General features: G+C 38.7%; 1 protein-coding gene across 5 annotated transcripts in view; it reads left to right on the top strand.

Annotated features, from left to right (window-relative positions):
• Positions 1-7,823: 7,823 nt before the first annotated feature.
• Positions 7,824-14,390, top strand: part of ZMYM6 (zinc finger MYM-type containing 6) — a 38,303-nt gene continuing 31,736 nt past the window's right edge. Inside the window, exons 1-4 of one of the 5 annotated variants that reach the window (XM_045858428.1) lie at positions 7,824-7,915; positions 9,106-9,270; positions 12,484-12,568; positions 13,019-13,268. In XM_045858428.1, the coding sequence (XP_045714384.1) occupies positions 9,178-9,270; positions 12,484-12,568; positions 13,019-13,268 (428 nt within the window). In that variant the 5' untranslated portion in view covers positions 7,824-7,915; positions 9,106-9,177. Of the gene's footprint in view, positions 8,016-8,094; positions 8,155-8,187; positions 8,303-9,105; positions 9,271-12,483; positions 12,569-13,018; positions 13,269-14,390 lie in introns of those variants that run through there. The other 4 variants (XM_045858427.1, XM_045858429.1, XM_045858430.1 and 1 more) reach the window with 4 other exon arrangements.

Raw genomic sequence — 14,390 nt, 5'->3', positions numbered from 1 at the left:
CTTTTTTTCCTCCATGGCCTTTCCTACTCTGGGCCAGGGGTCTGGGCTAGCACACTGTCCTGTAAGCTCTCTTTGTGAGCTAGGACAAGGATTTCCAGCATTAGGGCCTGTCCCCTCTTCTGGGACTCTCCCACAGGGGAGTCAAGCATAGATCTGGGCCCCATGGGGCAATTGGCTGACTTCTGGGTTTATGTGGTGGTACTTTCAGCTCTGCTGGTAACTCTGCCTGACCCTGCCCTGCCCTGGCCTTAGGGATTTCTAAGCCTATTTTCTCTTCTCTGGATTTCTGGGCTTAGCAGAAGAGAAAAGCCCAGAGCTAAGGACACAGCAAGAAAGCATGTTGGGAGAGGATGCAGCACTGACTGCAGAGTTCCCTCTGCTTGACTTTGCCTCTGATTTAGCTCAGGTGTCTTCCTACCTCCATAAATCCTTACCTGAAAGCCACCTCCCTTCTCCAGGCCAAGTTAATCACTCTCTCTTCTATTCTGATTGATAGTTTTCCCATGTCTGCCTTCCCTCCAAGTCATGAATTTTAAAAGCCAAAATTTACCTCATCCATCTATGTGTCTCTAGTGCCCAGTACTGGCTCTGGCTAAACAGTATTTGAGAACTTTAGTACAATGACTGATAAAACCCCAGAGCTGAATTACATAAGTGAGGGTGAAGGCAGAAGAGGGGAAGAAGAGGAATACCTTTCTGTGGCTTGGCTTGTGATCAGAACCTTCCTGATGGCAGAATTGCCCACTGTGAAAGGAGCTGCCAGTGAACTGCCAATTCCTTGTCTTTTTTTTTTTGCATACAAAATTTATTTTTACATATTAGATATGAAGCTGATTAAATAAGCACTTACAACAATGTATGACCCATTCTCAATTATTTTTCCTTAGATCACATTTGAATTTAATATGTTATAGATGCATTGCATTACTAACCAAATTCTAGAAGGCTGAAAATGTCTTCAGAAAAGATTTTCATTTATTGCTGATAAACATTTGTTAGGAAATGTATCTGCCTTGAAATGAAACAGCATTGCTGAAATAGTCTGATTTTTCTCCAGCCTGTAGTTTTGGAGGTATTTTGTATTTAAAAAAATTTTTTTTTATCTATTGATTTTTAGAGAGGGAGAGAGAAACATCAATTTGTTGTTCCACTTATTTATGCATTTATTGGTTCTTTTTTAAATCCTCACCTGAGGATATGTTTATTGATTTTAGAGAGAAAGAAAGGGTGGCAGGGAGAGACAGACAGACAGACAGACAGACATCGGTAGGCTGCCTATGTACCCTGACCAGAGATAGAACCTACAACCTAGGCATGTGCCCTGACTGGTAATTGAACTTGCAACCTTGGTGTATTGGGACGGCATTCTAACCAACTGAGCTACCTGGCCAGGGCAACTCCTTGTCTTGAAAGGTGCATAAAGAGGGACTGGAGACTTCTTCCAGAATGCTGCACCAGGGACTCAAGCACTTCACAAGCCTCAGATCATGTAATCATCAAAGTGCCTTTCAACTCCACAGTCTAAGATTGTGGGAGGGCCTGAGGCTGGTCCCAGAGAGACACAGCATGCAGAAAGCTGCCTATCTGTCTTGTCATGGTCAAGGTTGCCTGAAACTACTGAGGATAATGTCACAGCCTAATTAATATTCAACTCCTTATATCCTTCCTTGTACATGCACACCCATATTCACAGTAATTTAAATCACAGACAACTTACAAAAATGCCTACCTATATATGCATGTTGCTATGAATGTTTATCTTCATATATTCTTTGCAGATAAACATATTCAAACCTAAATGCATCATTAAATAAAACTCACTGGCCCACATTTATACACACTGCTTCTCCCTAATTAAAACTTCTTCCATTGCTCCCAGGCCCAGGTAAGCTATGGACTTCCTTGCTCTAGGGACTGGCCAGGCAGTCCTGAGAGGTGGAGAGGTAAAGAAGGCCTGGCCTGCTTTTGATGGGCAGGTTAATCTACCGATCTAGAAAAATAAAATAATTAAATTCATAATCACTCCCCAAGTCAGCCAGTCCAATAGAGCCAAGGTAGGGAGGGGACTCTGAAGCCCAGACCAATAATCTAGAGGTAGGCGTGGTGGTGCTCGGGCAGGGAAGCACAGAGAGCCCCCTCTAGACCACGGAGGAACACTGATAGGTAGGCAGGCAGGCAGGTAGGTAAACAGACAGAGAGACAGACAGACATGCCTTTCTAGTACTATAGACATTCTCTTTCCAAATAAAATTGGAACAGCTTTGGAAAGAAAGCCACCCCCTATCCACTAACACAGGGTGAGAAGAAGATCTGAGGTCCTCCCACCCTCCTCTCTGTTCTCCCATGGAGTGTCTTGGGAGCTTATGTGGGTGGTAAACAGGACTCACGAACTGCTTACATCCTTGGCTTTCTCCAGCCATAGGATGAACTGTGGCCTCCTGGAATCCCCACCACTTCCCACTCATGACAGGCCCATTTCCTGGCATGGGGCACAATGGCAGGAGATGAGCCCTTCACACATGTTCTCCTGCTTCCCTCAAAAAGCAAAACAGTGAAAAATATTTGGGAGTAGAATTGACAGGACTAAATTGTGATTAAAAATATGGACATGTGGTGATTGCTGGGGGGAGGGGGCATAAGGAGACTAAATGGTAATGGAAAAAATACAATAAAGGTTTAAAAAATATGTCTTTTTCTTAAACTGGCATTAAAGGAATAAAAAAAGCATACAAAGGGCAAAAAGAATGGGAAAGGAAATAATAAAGAATCGAAGGGTTTAGAAGCTTATGGAAGAGTGGTAACTTATATAGGGAGGAAACTATCTTATACATGCAGGGGTGGGCTCTCCCTAGAATGAAGTCCATCCCCTCCACAGGACTCCAGAAGGGCTCGGAGTGCAGAAGCACCAGGCATCTCGGGTGGTGTGTGGTGGCTTAAGAATTGGTAGAGACTCTTAACTTAGAACAGTGAGATCTCCCAGAGCTCTTCCCAGCATAGACTGCAGCAAGCCACCTACTCACATGTTCCCCTGCTCCTCCCCTTCTTAATATACCTAATGATACAGAGACATAATGACTCCAACGGACATTCCTGTTCAAAAGGAGAAAGAACAGAAAGCACTGATCCATAGTAATTCACCACCTGGGCACCTGTTGTCAGATTCTCAAACTCTACGGACAGGGATGTTCTATGTTTTCTTCTCTGGGAATGATTTCATAATCTCCCCACTCCTTTTTTTTTGGAAGCTTTCGCTTCTTCCCTCTGAGTTCATGACTTTGTCTCCCCTGAGAAGCTTCTCAGTTTTCCATAAGAAATGGTTCATATTTGCAATTGAGTAGCTCTTCCAGCTTCTCTCTGGCCATAGAAAGTTGGGAACCTAAAGATCATTTTAATTTCAAGCTGTTATTACTCCTTATGGTTTAAAATTTTGATTTTGCCAAAATATTTCTCTGAAAAGCTTTGTAGGTACTTTATGAATCTTACTGGGATTTACTCCATTCCACCCCCCTCCCCAAATCACACATACTTCTGAGACACAGCTCTCTGCACTGTCGGTGTCAGATTGCTATGGGACAATTCCCTTATGTTTCTTAGAAGCCCCTTTGTATAGATTAGAAGGTCTATGAGGCACTGTTTAACTCCTAACGTGGTCTTATATCTGCACTCAAGTTGATCTTAACTTCAAGGCCAATGCCCTAGATTTAACCTTTCTCCTGAAGCTGTTTCTTTCTTATTAATTTTAGAGAGAGGAGAAGAGAGGGAGAAAGAGAGGGAAAGAAACATTGATGTGAAAGAGAAACATTGTTCAGTTGTCCCTCGCATGCACCCTGACCTGCGATACCCAACCAACTGAGCCACACAGATCAGGGTCCATTTCTTATTTTTGGTGATATTTTGCTAGTAGGAGAGATTTTCGTGGACCGTTTATATTTTGTCTACCTTCTTCTTGAAAATGAAACAGTTCCTTCTTTAGTTTATTTCTCTTTTGCAGTACCTTACCATAGGTGTGTAAAATAAATCAATAGGCACTTTGAATATTCTTCCTGGAAACCTTTCAAGCCAGACCCACAAGTTCATCAAGTACATTTTCTCTCTTCCAAGTTCGTATAGGTGGCAGCACTGGCACACATTTTGCCACCCCACAACACTGGCTGTCCAGCCTCCAACAACAATTCCTCACTGTTCTTCCAGTCTCTACCAACAGTCTTCTTGCTGGCTTTCCAGACTCTGCCTGCTGCCTAGCCTCAAAGGTAATGTTACATTTTTAAAGTTTTAGTTATGGCAGTATTCCACTTCTAGGTATCAATTCTATAACTTATCTATTGCAAAGTAACAAAGCACCCCAAAGTTACTGGCTTAAAACAAGAACCATGTGTTAATTTATTCATTTTTCTACCATTTGGGCTTAGTTGGGCAGTTGTGCTGATCTTGCGTGGGCTCGCTCATGAGGCTGCCGTCATCTAATGACGTGGTGGATCTAAGGGTGTTCCACTTACGTGTATGGGGCCTTGGCTGGTGCTGGCCGTGGGGCTGCTCTCTGCCTGTGATTTTACATCACTCAGTCGTTTAACCCATCTAACCATGACATGGTGGTGGGAATGTTTCAAGCAAATAAAAGCAGAACCTGCAAGGACTATTGAGGACTACGCTTGGGAATTCAGTGATACCACATCTGTCATATCATATTAGTCAAAATAACTCAAAGGCCAACCCAAAAACAATGAGTGGGAAATAGAATCTCCCTCTTCATGGGTGGTGTTGCAAACAATTTATCATATGTAATCCCCCACAGGTAATTACAAAAATTCTAAAGCAAATACAGGGGTGGGAAAACAGGTTTATAGTTGTGAGTACCCAAAACAGAGTTTATTCTTATATTATTATTTATTTATTATTGTATTAGTATTATTAGTCTACTTTTGCCCACCCCTGTATAAAAATGATTTTATGTTGAAAGCAATATAGCATAAAGAAGATACAGATACCCAACATCACCATTTCAATTTAACCCATGACTAGAGGTTTAAGGCAATGTAATAGATTTAAAAAGTGAAATAAAAGTTACATGCTTGAGAAGAAAGAAAGAAATTGGTCATTATTCTTTATATAGTTGGAAACTTAGAAAATTTTAAAATACAGGATCTGGCACAAATAACTCCCCTTTTAATTACAAAATCTTTTATTACAAAATCATAAGCATGTAATTCTATAATATAACAATATCACACTCAAGCACACCATGTGACATTTTAGGTGAAATGTTCAAGTTAAAACTATAAATCATTATACTCATATTATTACCCTACAAACCGAATTCAAGCGGGCCTTACTTCTGCCGGACCCTGTATATGGATAAAAGTATACATATATATGGATAAACTATTAGTATTAATAAGAGAACTTAGCAAGAGTGCCGGCTTCAAGACCAATATACAAAGGTTAATTGTAATTCTATATTTATACTGAAAATTATTTAAAATATTAAGTCTTACCATGTAAATGACCATAAAATATCAAAGATCTAGAATAAACATAAAAAAGATGTGAGATCCCTACACTTAAAAACTATAAAAACATTAAGAGGAATTACAGACACCTAAATAAAGATGTATACCATTTCATGGACTGAAAGATTCAATCATATATAATGCTATCTTAGTTTCCTAGACCTGCTATAACAAAGTGTTACAAACAGAAATTTATTGTCTCACAGTTCTGGAGGCTAGAAGTACAACATTAAGGTGTCAGTGGAGCCTTGGTCTCTCTGAAACCTGTGCGGGAGAATCCTTCCTTGCTTTTTTTAGCCTCTGATGTTTATCACCAATTCTTGGAATTCCTTGGCTTGCAACTTCAACCTCTGACTCAGTTGTCTCCTGGTTTTCTCCCACTAAGTGTTTCTATGTCTTCTCTTTTTACAACAGCTAGTCATTTTGGATTAAGGGCCAACCTATATGACCTCACCCTAATTAATTGTATCTGCAACAACACTACTTACAAATAAGGTCACATTCACATTCTAAGAATTAGGACTTCAACATATGTTTTTGGAGGACACAATTCAACACAATGAATAACAAATGCCAATTCTCCAAAACACGTTTACAGCTTTAGTGCATTACTAAACAAAATCCTAGCTGTTTCTAAAGTTTATAAGGAAAATTTTGTTGCATTTGGCAAGCTGACTCTAAAATTTATATGAATATGCAAAGCACCAAGAAAAGTCAAGACAAACTTGAAGAACATATTGGGATTTATTATAAAGCTGTTATAGAAATTAAGATAGTGTGGTATTTCCACAAAGAGAGACAAAAGGATTACCCAGTCGTGAAACAAACCCACACCTTTATAGGCAACTTATATATATGCAAAGGTGACAACACAGAGCATTAAGAAAAGGACAGGCTTTTCAAAAATAGAGTTTAGCCCTAGCTGGAGTGGCTCAGTGGATTGAGTGCGGGCCTGAGAACCAAAGGGCTGCCGGTTTGATTCCCAGTCAGGGCACGTACCTGGGTTGTGGGCCAGGACCCCACTGGGGAGGTATGTGAGAGGCAACCACACATTGATGTTTCTCTCCCTCCCTTCCCCTCTCTCTGAAAATAAATAAATAAAATCTTAAAAAAATAGCATTTAATCAGTTTAATTCACATGACAAAAATGAAATTTGACTTACCTCACACCATACACAAAACCCAACTTTAGGTGGATTGTAGATCTAAATAAGACAAATAACAGTTCCAGAAACTGATAAACGTCTTGGGTAGGAAGACAGACATTTCTTAACAGAATACAAGAACCACTGAGCATAAAGGTCTTTTATGTTCATCAAAAGGCACTAATAATACAGTGGAAAGGCTGCCCACTGAATGGGAGAAGATAATTGTAATACATATGTATATTCAACAAAGGACTCATATCCAGAATACATATCTGTAAGAAAATGGTTGATAATCCTATACAAAAATGGGTAAGAGACTTGAACAAGCACTTCCTAAAAGAGGATATCCAGAGACTCAAAAATATGAAAATGGACTCGACTATTTGTAACCTGGGAAACCCAAATTAAGACCACAATGAAATACCACTGTACTCACATCAGAATGGTTAAAATTGAAGATATGTACGGTAGTAATTATCTTTAATTTTAGGATAAGGGGCAACTGGAACTCTCATACATGGCTGGTGGAGTGCAAACTGAAACCACTACTCTCTAAAACTGTTTGATATTATTCAGTTAAGTTTTACAAATATAGAACAAGAAACTTCACTGCTAGGAATAAACAGCATATACGCATGTGTGCTACAAAAAAAAGGAATACTCACAGGAGCATTATTCTAAAAATTGGAAACAAGTCGAACATCCATCCATAGCAGCTGGTTAAATTTTAGCATATTTCTAAAATGGAATACTACACAGGAGTCAAAAAGAATCAACAGCCTCACAAATCATAGCTGTATTTCCAAAACAACATTGAATGAAAAAATACCAAATCTTGACTTTAAACAATTTGATTAATCTTCTTCACTTACGTCTCCCAGATAAAAATTTGTACCTCTTGGGGCTTTGGTGAGGACCAAGTGGTATGATGCATGTCAAGTGCTTAGCAAGCTTTTGGCTTAATAAATATTAGCTATTATTTATTATTATGTTCTTTCTGGAGATGAGCATTAAAGAATGTTGCAGAGCACTTACTGCGCCATCTAATGCCCTAATATTCTCCCCCAAATCCCTTCCTCTACCTTTTCACAATTGGGTCTTGGTGTCTTTAAGAAGTCAACCATAACTAAGGAAAGAGGAATGCTGGGAAGAACCTCTCAGCTCAGGACTGGAGCATGACGGGAAAGAGGGCGAAGCCTAAGGCAGCGCACGCGCAGTTGTTCGGCTATTGCGTGTGCTGGATCACGCGGGAGAATCCTGGTAAGAGAAGATAATTCTCTTTAAGAACTGGGCGCGGGTTCTTGGGTCCTATACTTCTTTTCCAGCGGGTGATGCCCGGCAGTACGGAGGCTAGCAGAAGGTAAGCGCGTCCGGTGCGGGAGGTGCTGTGCGGGGCGGAGTCACACCACGTGATGGGGCGGGAACCGGCTGGGGGCGGTGCTGGACGGACCGAGCGGCTGAGGCGGTGCGGATTTCGCTGCAGGCTGTGACTGGAGATTGTGGGTTTCCTCTTCTCCAACCGTTGCGAAGTTGCACTATTTGTACTCAGTGACGCGCGTGGGAATTATTGGTGGGGCCAAGAGTTTCCGACCGAATACGACACTCGAAGGAGAGATGATCGCTCATAGATTGTTATTATTGTGGCAGGTGGACCAAAGTTCCCATTTCGTATTCCTCTCAGGCTTTTAAACCAATTGCCCATTCCAAGCCTGGCTTGCCTTCCTAAAAACAACTTAGTGGAGCTACCCTTTTGCGTCAGGTTTCCTACGTTCCGTCTAGTGTGTTTACTATTATAGGAAGGAAAGTCTGCTGAATGGCACATAGAATTTCTTGTTTACAGGAAGGCGAAGGTGAATCAGAACTCAGAGGGTCTCATCCCTGGGCATGGCTCCCATGGAGACCGTGAAAAGTGCAGGTGGTCCCCCTTATGGAAGGAGTACCTGTTGTTCACCTGTGATGGCATCTTAGGCTAAGAAATTGGGCTCTTCTCTGGAGGCCTCCAGTAAGGGCTAAATTAGAGATGGGGTGCGGAGCGCAATGTGCCCCACTTCGAGAAATAAAAATCTGAGGTGGGTCTCCAAGTACTAATTTTCATGGAGTCAAAAACCATTTCTGAGTCATTTCCCCTAAGGGCTGCTAACTTCCTCCCATGCCTTGGTCTGCGGGTCTCATTCCCTCTGTAACTTTCAAAATGTGAAAGACCAGAGTACTTGTCTATAAAGATATTAGGGAAGTGGGAGCTAATGCCAGAAACAGTTTTCTTATGTGAAGGTAGCTACTAAAGGAGCGGAAGGCAGGAAGAAAGAATAGAGTTAGTCATGACCCCCCAAAAGCTTTTTTTCCAAGTACTCAACCTTAAAGCCTTGTGCTCAACACACATTTTTTAATATAGATAAACACGAAAAAAGAAAGAATAAACACGAGTATCAATCCTTTATGTTGTGTTTTAGGAGCCCAGCTATCCATTACCGAGAAGAAATCTATTAGTTTAGACTGGGGACTTCCTTTACTAAGAAGTTAGAATGAAAGAACCTTTGGATGGTGAATGTGGCAAAGCAATGGCACCACAGCAGGGCCTTCTGGAGAAAATTAAAGAAGAACCTGACAATGCTCACGTAAGAATTTCGTTTTACTTAAAGTTTTATTCTTTCTTTTGTATCAGGTGAACTGAAATGTTTAGTTAGATAATTTCTAGTTTTAAGTTAAAACAACCCAAACTGATTATTTTTTCTTATTAGATGAGTAAGTCATTTTTCTGCTCTTTGAATGAAAAAAGATCTTGGTAACTATATGATATTTCATTTTGTAAAAAGAAAGTATGTGTTATCATCGTTCCATGCTTGGTACCTTTTTTTTTTTTTTTTTTTTTATTCTCTTATATCTGCCAGTAGTTTCCCTTTGTTTTCTTAAGTATTGTGTCGGGGGATCCAGGAAGTGACCAAAGTCACCTTGGTCCCTTCTCTCATAGAGCATACAGGTTAGTAGGGGAGATAGACATTACACAAGTAATTGATCACATAACAGATAATTATAAAGTATGACAAGTGCTCTGGAAGCACAGTACAAAATGGGGAATCTGACCTAGGTTTGGTTGGGGACAGAGGCTGACTGGGGAAGGCTTCCCCGAGGGGTGGATTTGTGAGCTGAGTTATGAAGAATGAGTAGACTAGGCAAAGGCAGGGGAAGTGTTACAGACGGTGGTCTGCGTGTAGGAAAGCCCTGAGTGGAAAGGTGCATGGCTCTTTTGAAGAAGTACAAGACCAGTGGGCCTGGAACAGAAAGGTGTGAAGTGAGGATGATGATGGTGATGACGATTACAACAACAGTGCTACTAGATAGCATTAATATATCAATATGTAATACATACTTTAATGACATATTAACTTATTAATACTTACATGTGCTTAGGTTGTATCAGCCACCATTCTCACAACCATGTCATTCCCATTTTACAGATGCAGAAACCAAAGCACAAAGCAGTCAAGCAGTTTAATCACAGATCACAGGTCATAAATGGCAAAGATATTGGATTCAAATTCAGGTAGTCAGACTTCAGAGCCTGTGCTATCTTGCTTCTAGAATGAGGCTCTGCAGGTAATTGGAGGCCAGATTACACGGGATCTTACGGATCTTGTTCTGAATTTCAGTCTTTTTCCTGAGAGTGATGGGAAGGCATTGTAGGGTTTTAAGTGGGAGAGTAAGTTAAATATGTTCGGGAGGAGTACCGGGCTACCCCGTAGGGGACCCAGATGAAAATTTATGGAGGTTGATGTGGAGAGACTAGTTAGTTAGTTGTGTCAGCAAGAAAATGACTTATATTTTCTTTTTGGACAGTTGTTTTAGTTTGTACTCTGTAGTTACTAATTTTATTTCATAAACAAGGCCATATCACAAATATAAATAATATAAATAACAATAATAAATAATAATTTTATTTTTCATTCTATCTCAAAGCCAGTATTTTTCCAGGACAGGAATGCAAATTAGATTTTGTCTCACTCTTCAACCTCATGCCTTCCTAGAGTGCTGTGCGAGAAGAGGTCTGAGGAGCGTCTGCAGGAATGTGGGTGGGGATGATGGCATCTATGACACTTATTTTTCCTCCATATGGTAGATTCTTCCTCCTCTTCTGCCACAGTAATCATTTGTTTGTCCGGTTTTGTGGATTCTACTTTTAAAATATTTTTGACTTTGTCTCTTTTTCTTCCTATTTCATTTTTTTTATTTGCACTTTTATAACAATTTGCTACTTTATCCTTTTTCGTTCAGTCACAGTCCTCATCAAAACACTGTATAGTGATGACATTGTTATCTATAGCTCTGATGACATAAGTCCCTTTAAAGCCCTGTCTCCTCATGTATGATAAAGCATAAACTTTTTTCAAAATATTTTATTTATTTATTTGTTTACAGAGGGGAAGGGAGGGAGAAAGAGAGGGAGAGAAACATCAGTGTGTGGTTGCTTCTTGTGCACCCGCTACTGGGGACCTGGTCCGCAACCCAGGCATGTGTCCTGACAGAATTGAACCGGCAACCCTTTGGTTCACAGACCAGCACTCAATCCACTGAACCACACTAGTCAGGCTGATAAAGCATACAGTTTTTAGTGCAACATCCAAACTATCCATGTTTAGGCCTTTGTTTCCTTCTTCATTATCATCACTCATCCTTCCCACTTTTCTAATCTATGCTCCTGCAGACTATTAGCATTTTACTCTAAAATATATTTTGTTGAGTTTTGTTTCCTTGCCTTTGCACTTGCTGTTTCTTCTGCCTGTGGTATCCTGAACTAGATAGCCTGGCAAAAATTTTCTCCTCTTTTAGGATAGAGTTTCAGTGTCATTCAGAGGTGAAATTAATTATTCTTTTTTTTCTATTGCATAGTGGGTTATTTAATACCTATTTTATAGATAACAAAATTGAAACTAAGATAAAATAATACCTATTTTATAGATAATGAAATTGAAATGAAATTGACGCCAGGGTTGCTGATTCCATCCCACTTACAAGAGACAACCAGTGAATGCATGGCTGCATGGAACAACGAATTGATGTTCTCCACTCCCTCCCTCTGTCCCTCTTCCCATTCCTCTCTTCAAAATCAATAAAATAAAAATTAAAAAAATACAACTACGATATATTATCACCATTATTTCAGAAAAGTCATACTGTTTTTAAAAAGCTTTTTATTTTGAAAACTTTTTATTTTGAAATACGTAAGGCTATTTTGACATCCCCCCTCCCAAATAATTAGGATGGTTGTGATCTCAGAATAAAGACAGTTTTTTACAAGATAGGTATATGTATTTTAAAAATTTCGTTTCATGATTATATTTTATTTTAAAGAATGTGTTAAAGGTAAATCTGATTTGGGCTGTGATGAGTTTGTGTGTAATGAGCAGATTGCATTGAAACTCTTATGTTTTTCCTGCTGTTAACAGATATGACAGCTGTAAGTTTCTTGGCTAAAATGACTGATTTTATAAACTATAAATTATTCAGATTGAATTTAATTTTATGTTCCCTTATACACACCGCCTTAAAAAGGGTAGTGTTCAGCATCGAAAAGCTGTTTTACTCATATAGGAAGATTACATTTGCCAAGTAGATATAACCATAATAAAAGATTTTCTGATTCTGAAAGATCCTTTTTGTAAAGATTAATAACTTGTAAAATTTTGACTTGAGGTAGTTGTGAAGGTGATTACAATTAGAATGTAGAAGAGATGAATATGACAATTATTTTTTGCCTGAAATTTCTAGTTTACTCAGATACTAATACTGTATTCATTTCTCTCTCTCTCTCTCTTTTTTTTTTTCCATTCAAGGAGTATGGACATGACCCAAAGCCAAAAACTCAAGAAAGTGAACTGAAAATTAGTGCTGTGTTCTCAGTCAGTGACAGTCCTCTTGGTAAGAAATAGAACTGCAAAAGTTAATTATGATTAATATTTGTTACATTCTGACTAGTTGAATTTAGGGAAGGTACCTCTTTGTATAAATTTTTTCTTCCTTTAGATAAAGCAGTGCTTTTCAGACTGGGTGCTGGTCTTGACTAGCATTTTAAAAGTGGAACAAAATAAGATTATATCAGTGTGATGTGTATAATAAGGAAACATTATTTCATCAAACTTCTGTTTTAGGTATTAAACTATATTCACACATGCATACACTATGTATGTAAATGTGTCCTGGGTTATAATGTGAAACATAGTTTTTACTATGGGTCTTGGTTTAAAAAGTTTGAAATCCCCTGGAGTGCTTATTGCCTCATTCATGTTGGATTTTAAGACTGATGGAATTGTCCTAAAAATAGAGAATGTGTATGTGTTTCTGTTGATACTAAAACTTTTTTTTTAATAGCCCAACAGTTGACCCCAGGTTTCCAGTTTCCTCTTGCATCACCTGGACCAAGTAGATTGCTTTCTTCAGTTCCAGCCATTGCTGTGCAGATTGTTTGTTTTGGTTGTAAGACAATGCTTTATAAGGGGCAAACTGCATATCATAAGACAGGATCTACTCAGCTCTTTTGCTCCATGGAGTGCATCACCAGATATTCTTCACCTGTCGGCCTACCATCTGCTCCAAAGAAAACCTGCATAAACTGCTCAAAGTATAAAATTCTTAATTACATCCGCTTTTTACTTTTTTAGTGTGTATATAGTTTAGTTCAAACATGCTATTGCTACTTTAAATCTCTTTAATACATTTCTATGGGAATAGCTTTTTAGCAAATTGAGAAATTTGCAGATTCTAAAGTTTGTAATATTAAATAAATGACTTGGTGTTAAAAGTATTGCTTAAACCGGTTTTCCTTATCTCTTTCAGTTTAAATTTTAAAGTGGAAAGAAATAACATGATTTGTGGAAATTGTAGGACTACTCATACATATATTCTTAAAATCTGAGGAAGTAGATACTATCTGCCAATGAAGAAACTGAGGCTTAGAAAAATAAAGTATCTAGCACAAGTTATACAGCTAATAAGTAATAGAGCCATGGTCTAAAACCAAGCTCTTAACTTTTCTTGCTCTGAATTAGTGACCACTGACAACACACCGTATTCCTAGAATTACATTTCCACAGGAATAGGCAAAACATGCCAAATTCTGTAAAGGTACTAGCGTAGAAAAGGAAGTATAGCATAGACAACAGCCATTCAAAATTATTTATCTTTAATGTTATTGAAATATAGAATAAAATAATGCCACTCATAATATATATATGTATGTGAAAATTATTTAATTCTTAGAAGGTAAAAACTAAATGGCTATAAATATAATGTGTGTATTTCTAAAAAATCCTTGTGAGCTTTTGTTGGGAATCATTGTTGCTTTAAGTAATGCATAGATTCAGAAAGAGAAAGAAATAGCAGCAAAGTCATGTGAACTTCCTTTTCTACACTAGTACCTTTGCAGAAGTTGGCATGTTTTTCCTATTCCTGTGGAAATGTAATTCTAGGAATACGGTGTATTGTCAGTAGTCAGAGCAAGAAAATTCAGAGCAAGAAAAGTTAAGAGCTTGGTTTTAGATCATGGCTCTATTACTTATTAGCTGTATAACTTATGCTAGGTACTTTATTTTTCTAAGCCTCAGTTTCTTCATTGGCAGATACTATCTACTTCCTCAGATTTTAATGAGACAGTGTTAGTATAGGACCTAGCACATAGGAAATGGTTAGTAAGTGGGATCTTAACTATTTTTATTAATAAAGTTAATATTATTATGTATACTTA

Source organism: Phyllostomus hastatus, unplaced genomic scaffold (assembly GCF_019186645.2).
Source record: "Phyllostomus hastatus isolate PE091 unplaced genomic scaffold, TTU_PhHast_1.1 phas_scaffold_182, whole genome shotgun sequence".
Taxonomy (NCBI): Eukaryota; Metazoa; Chordata; class Mammalia; order Chiroptera; family Phyllostomidae; genus Phyllostomus; species Phyllostomus hastatus.
The sequence above is the reverse complement of the archived record's forward strand: the minus strand, read 5'-3'. Positions and strand labels throughout refer to the sequence as shown.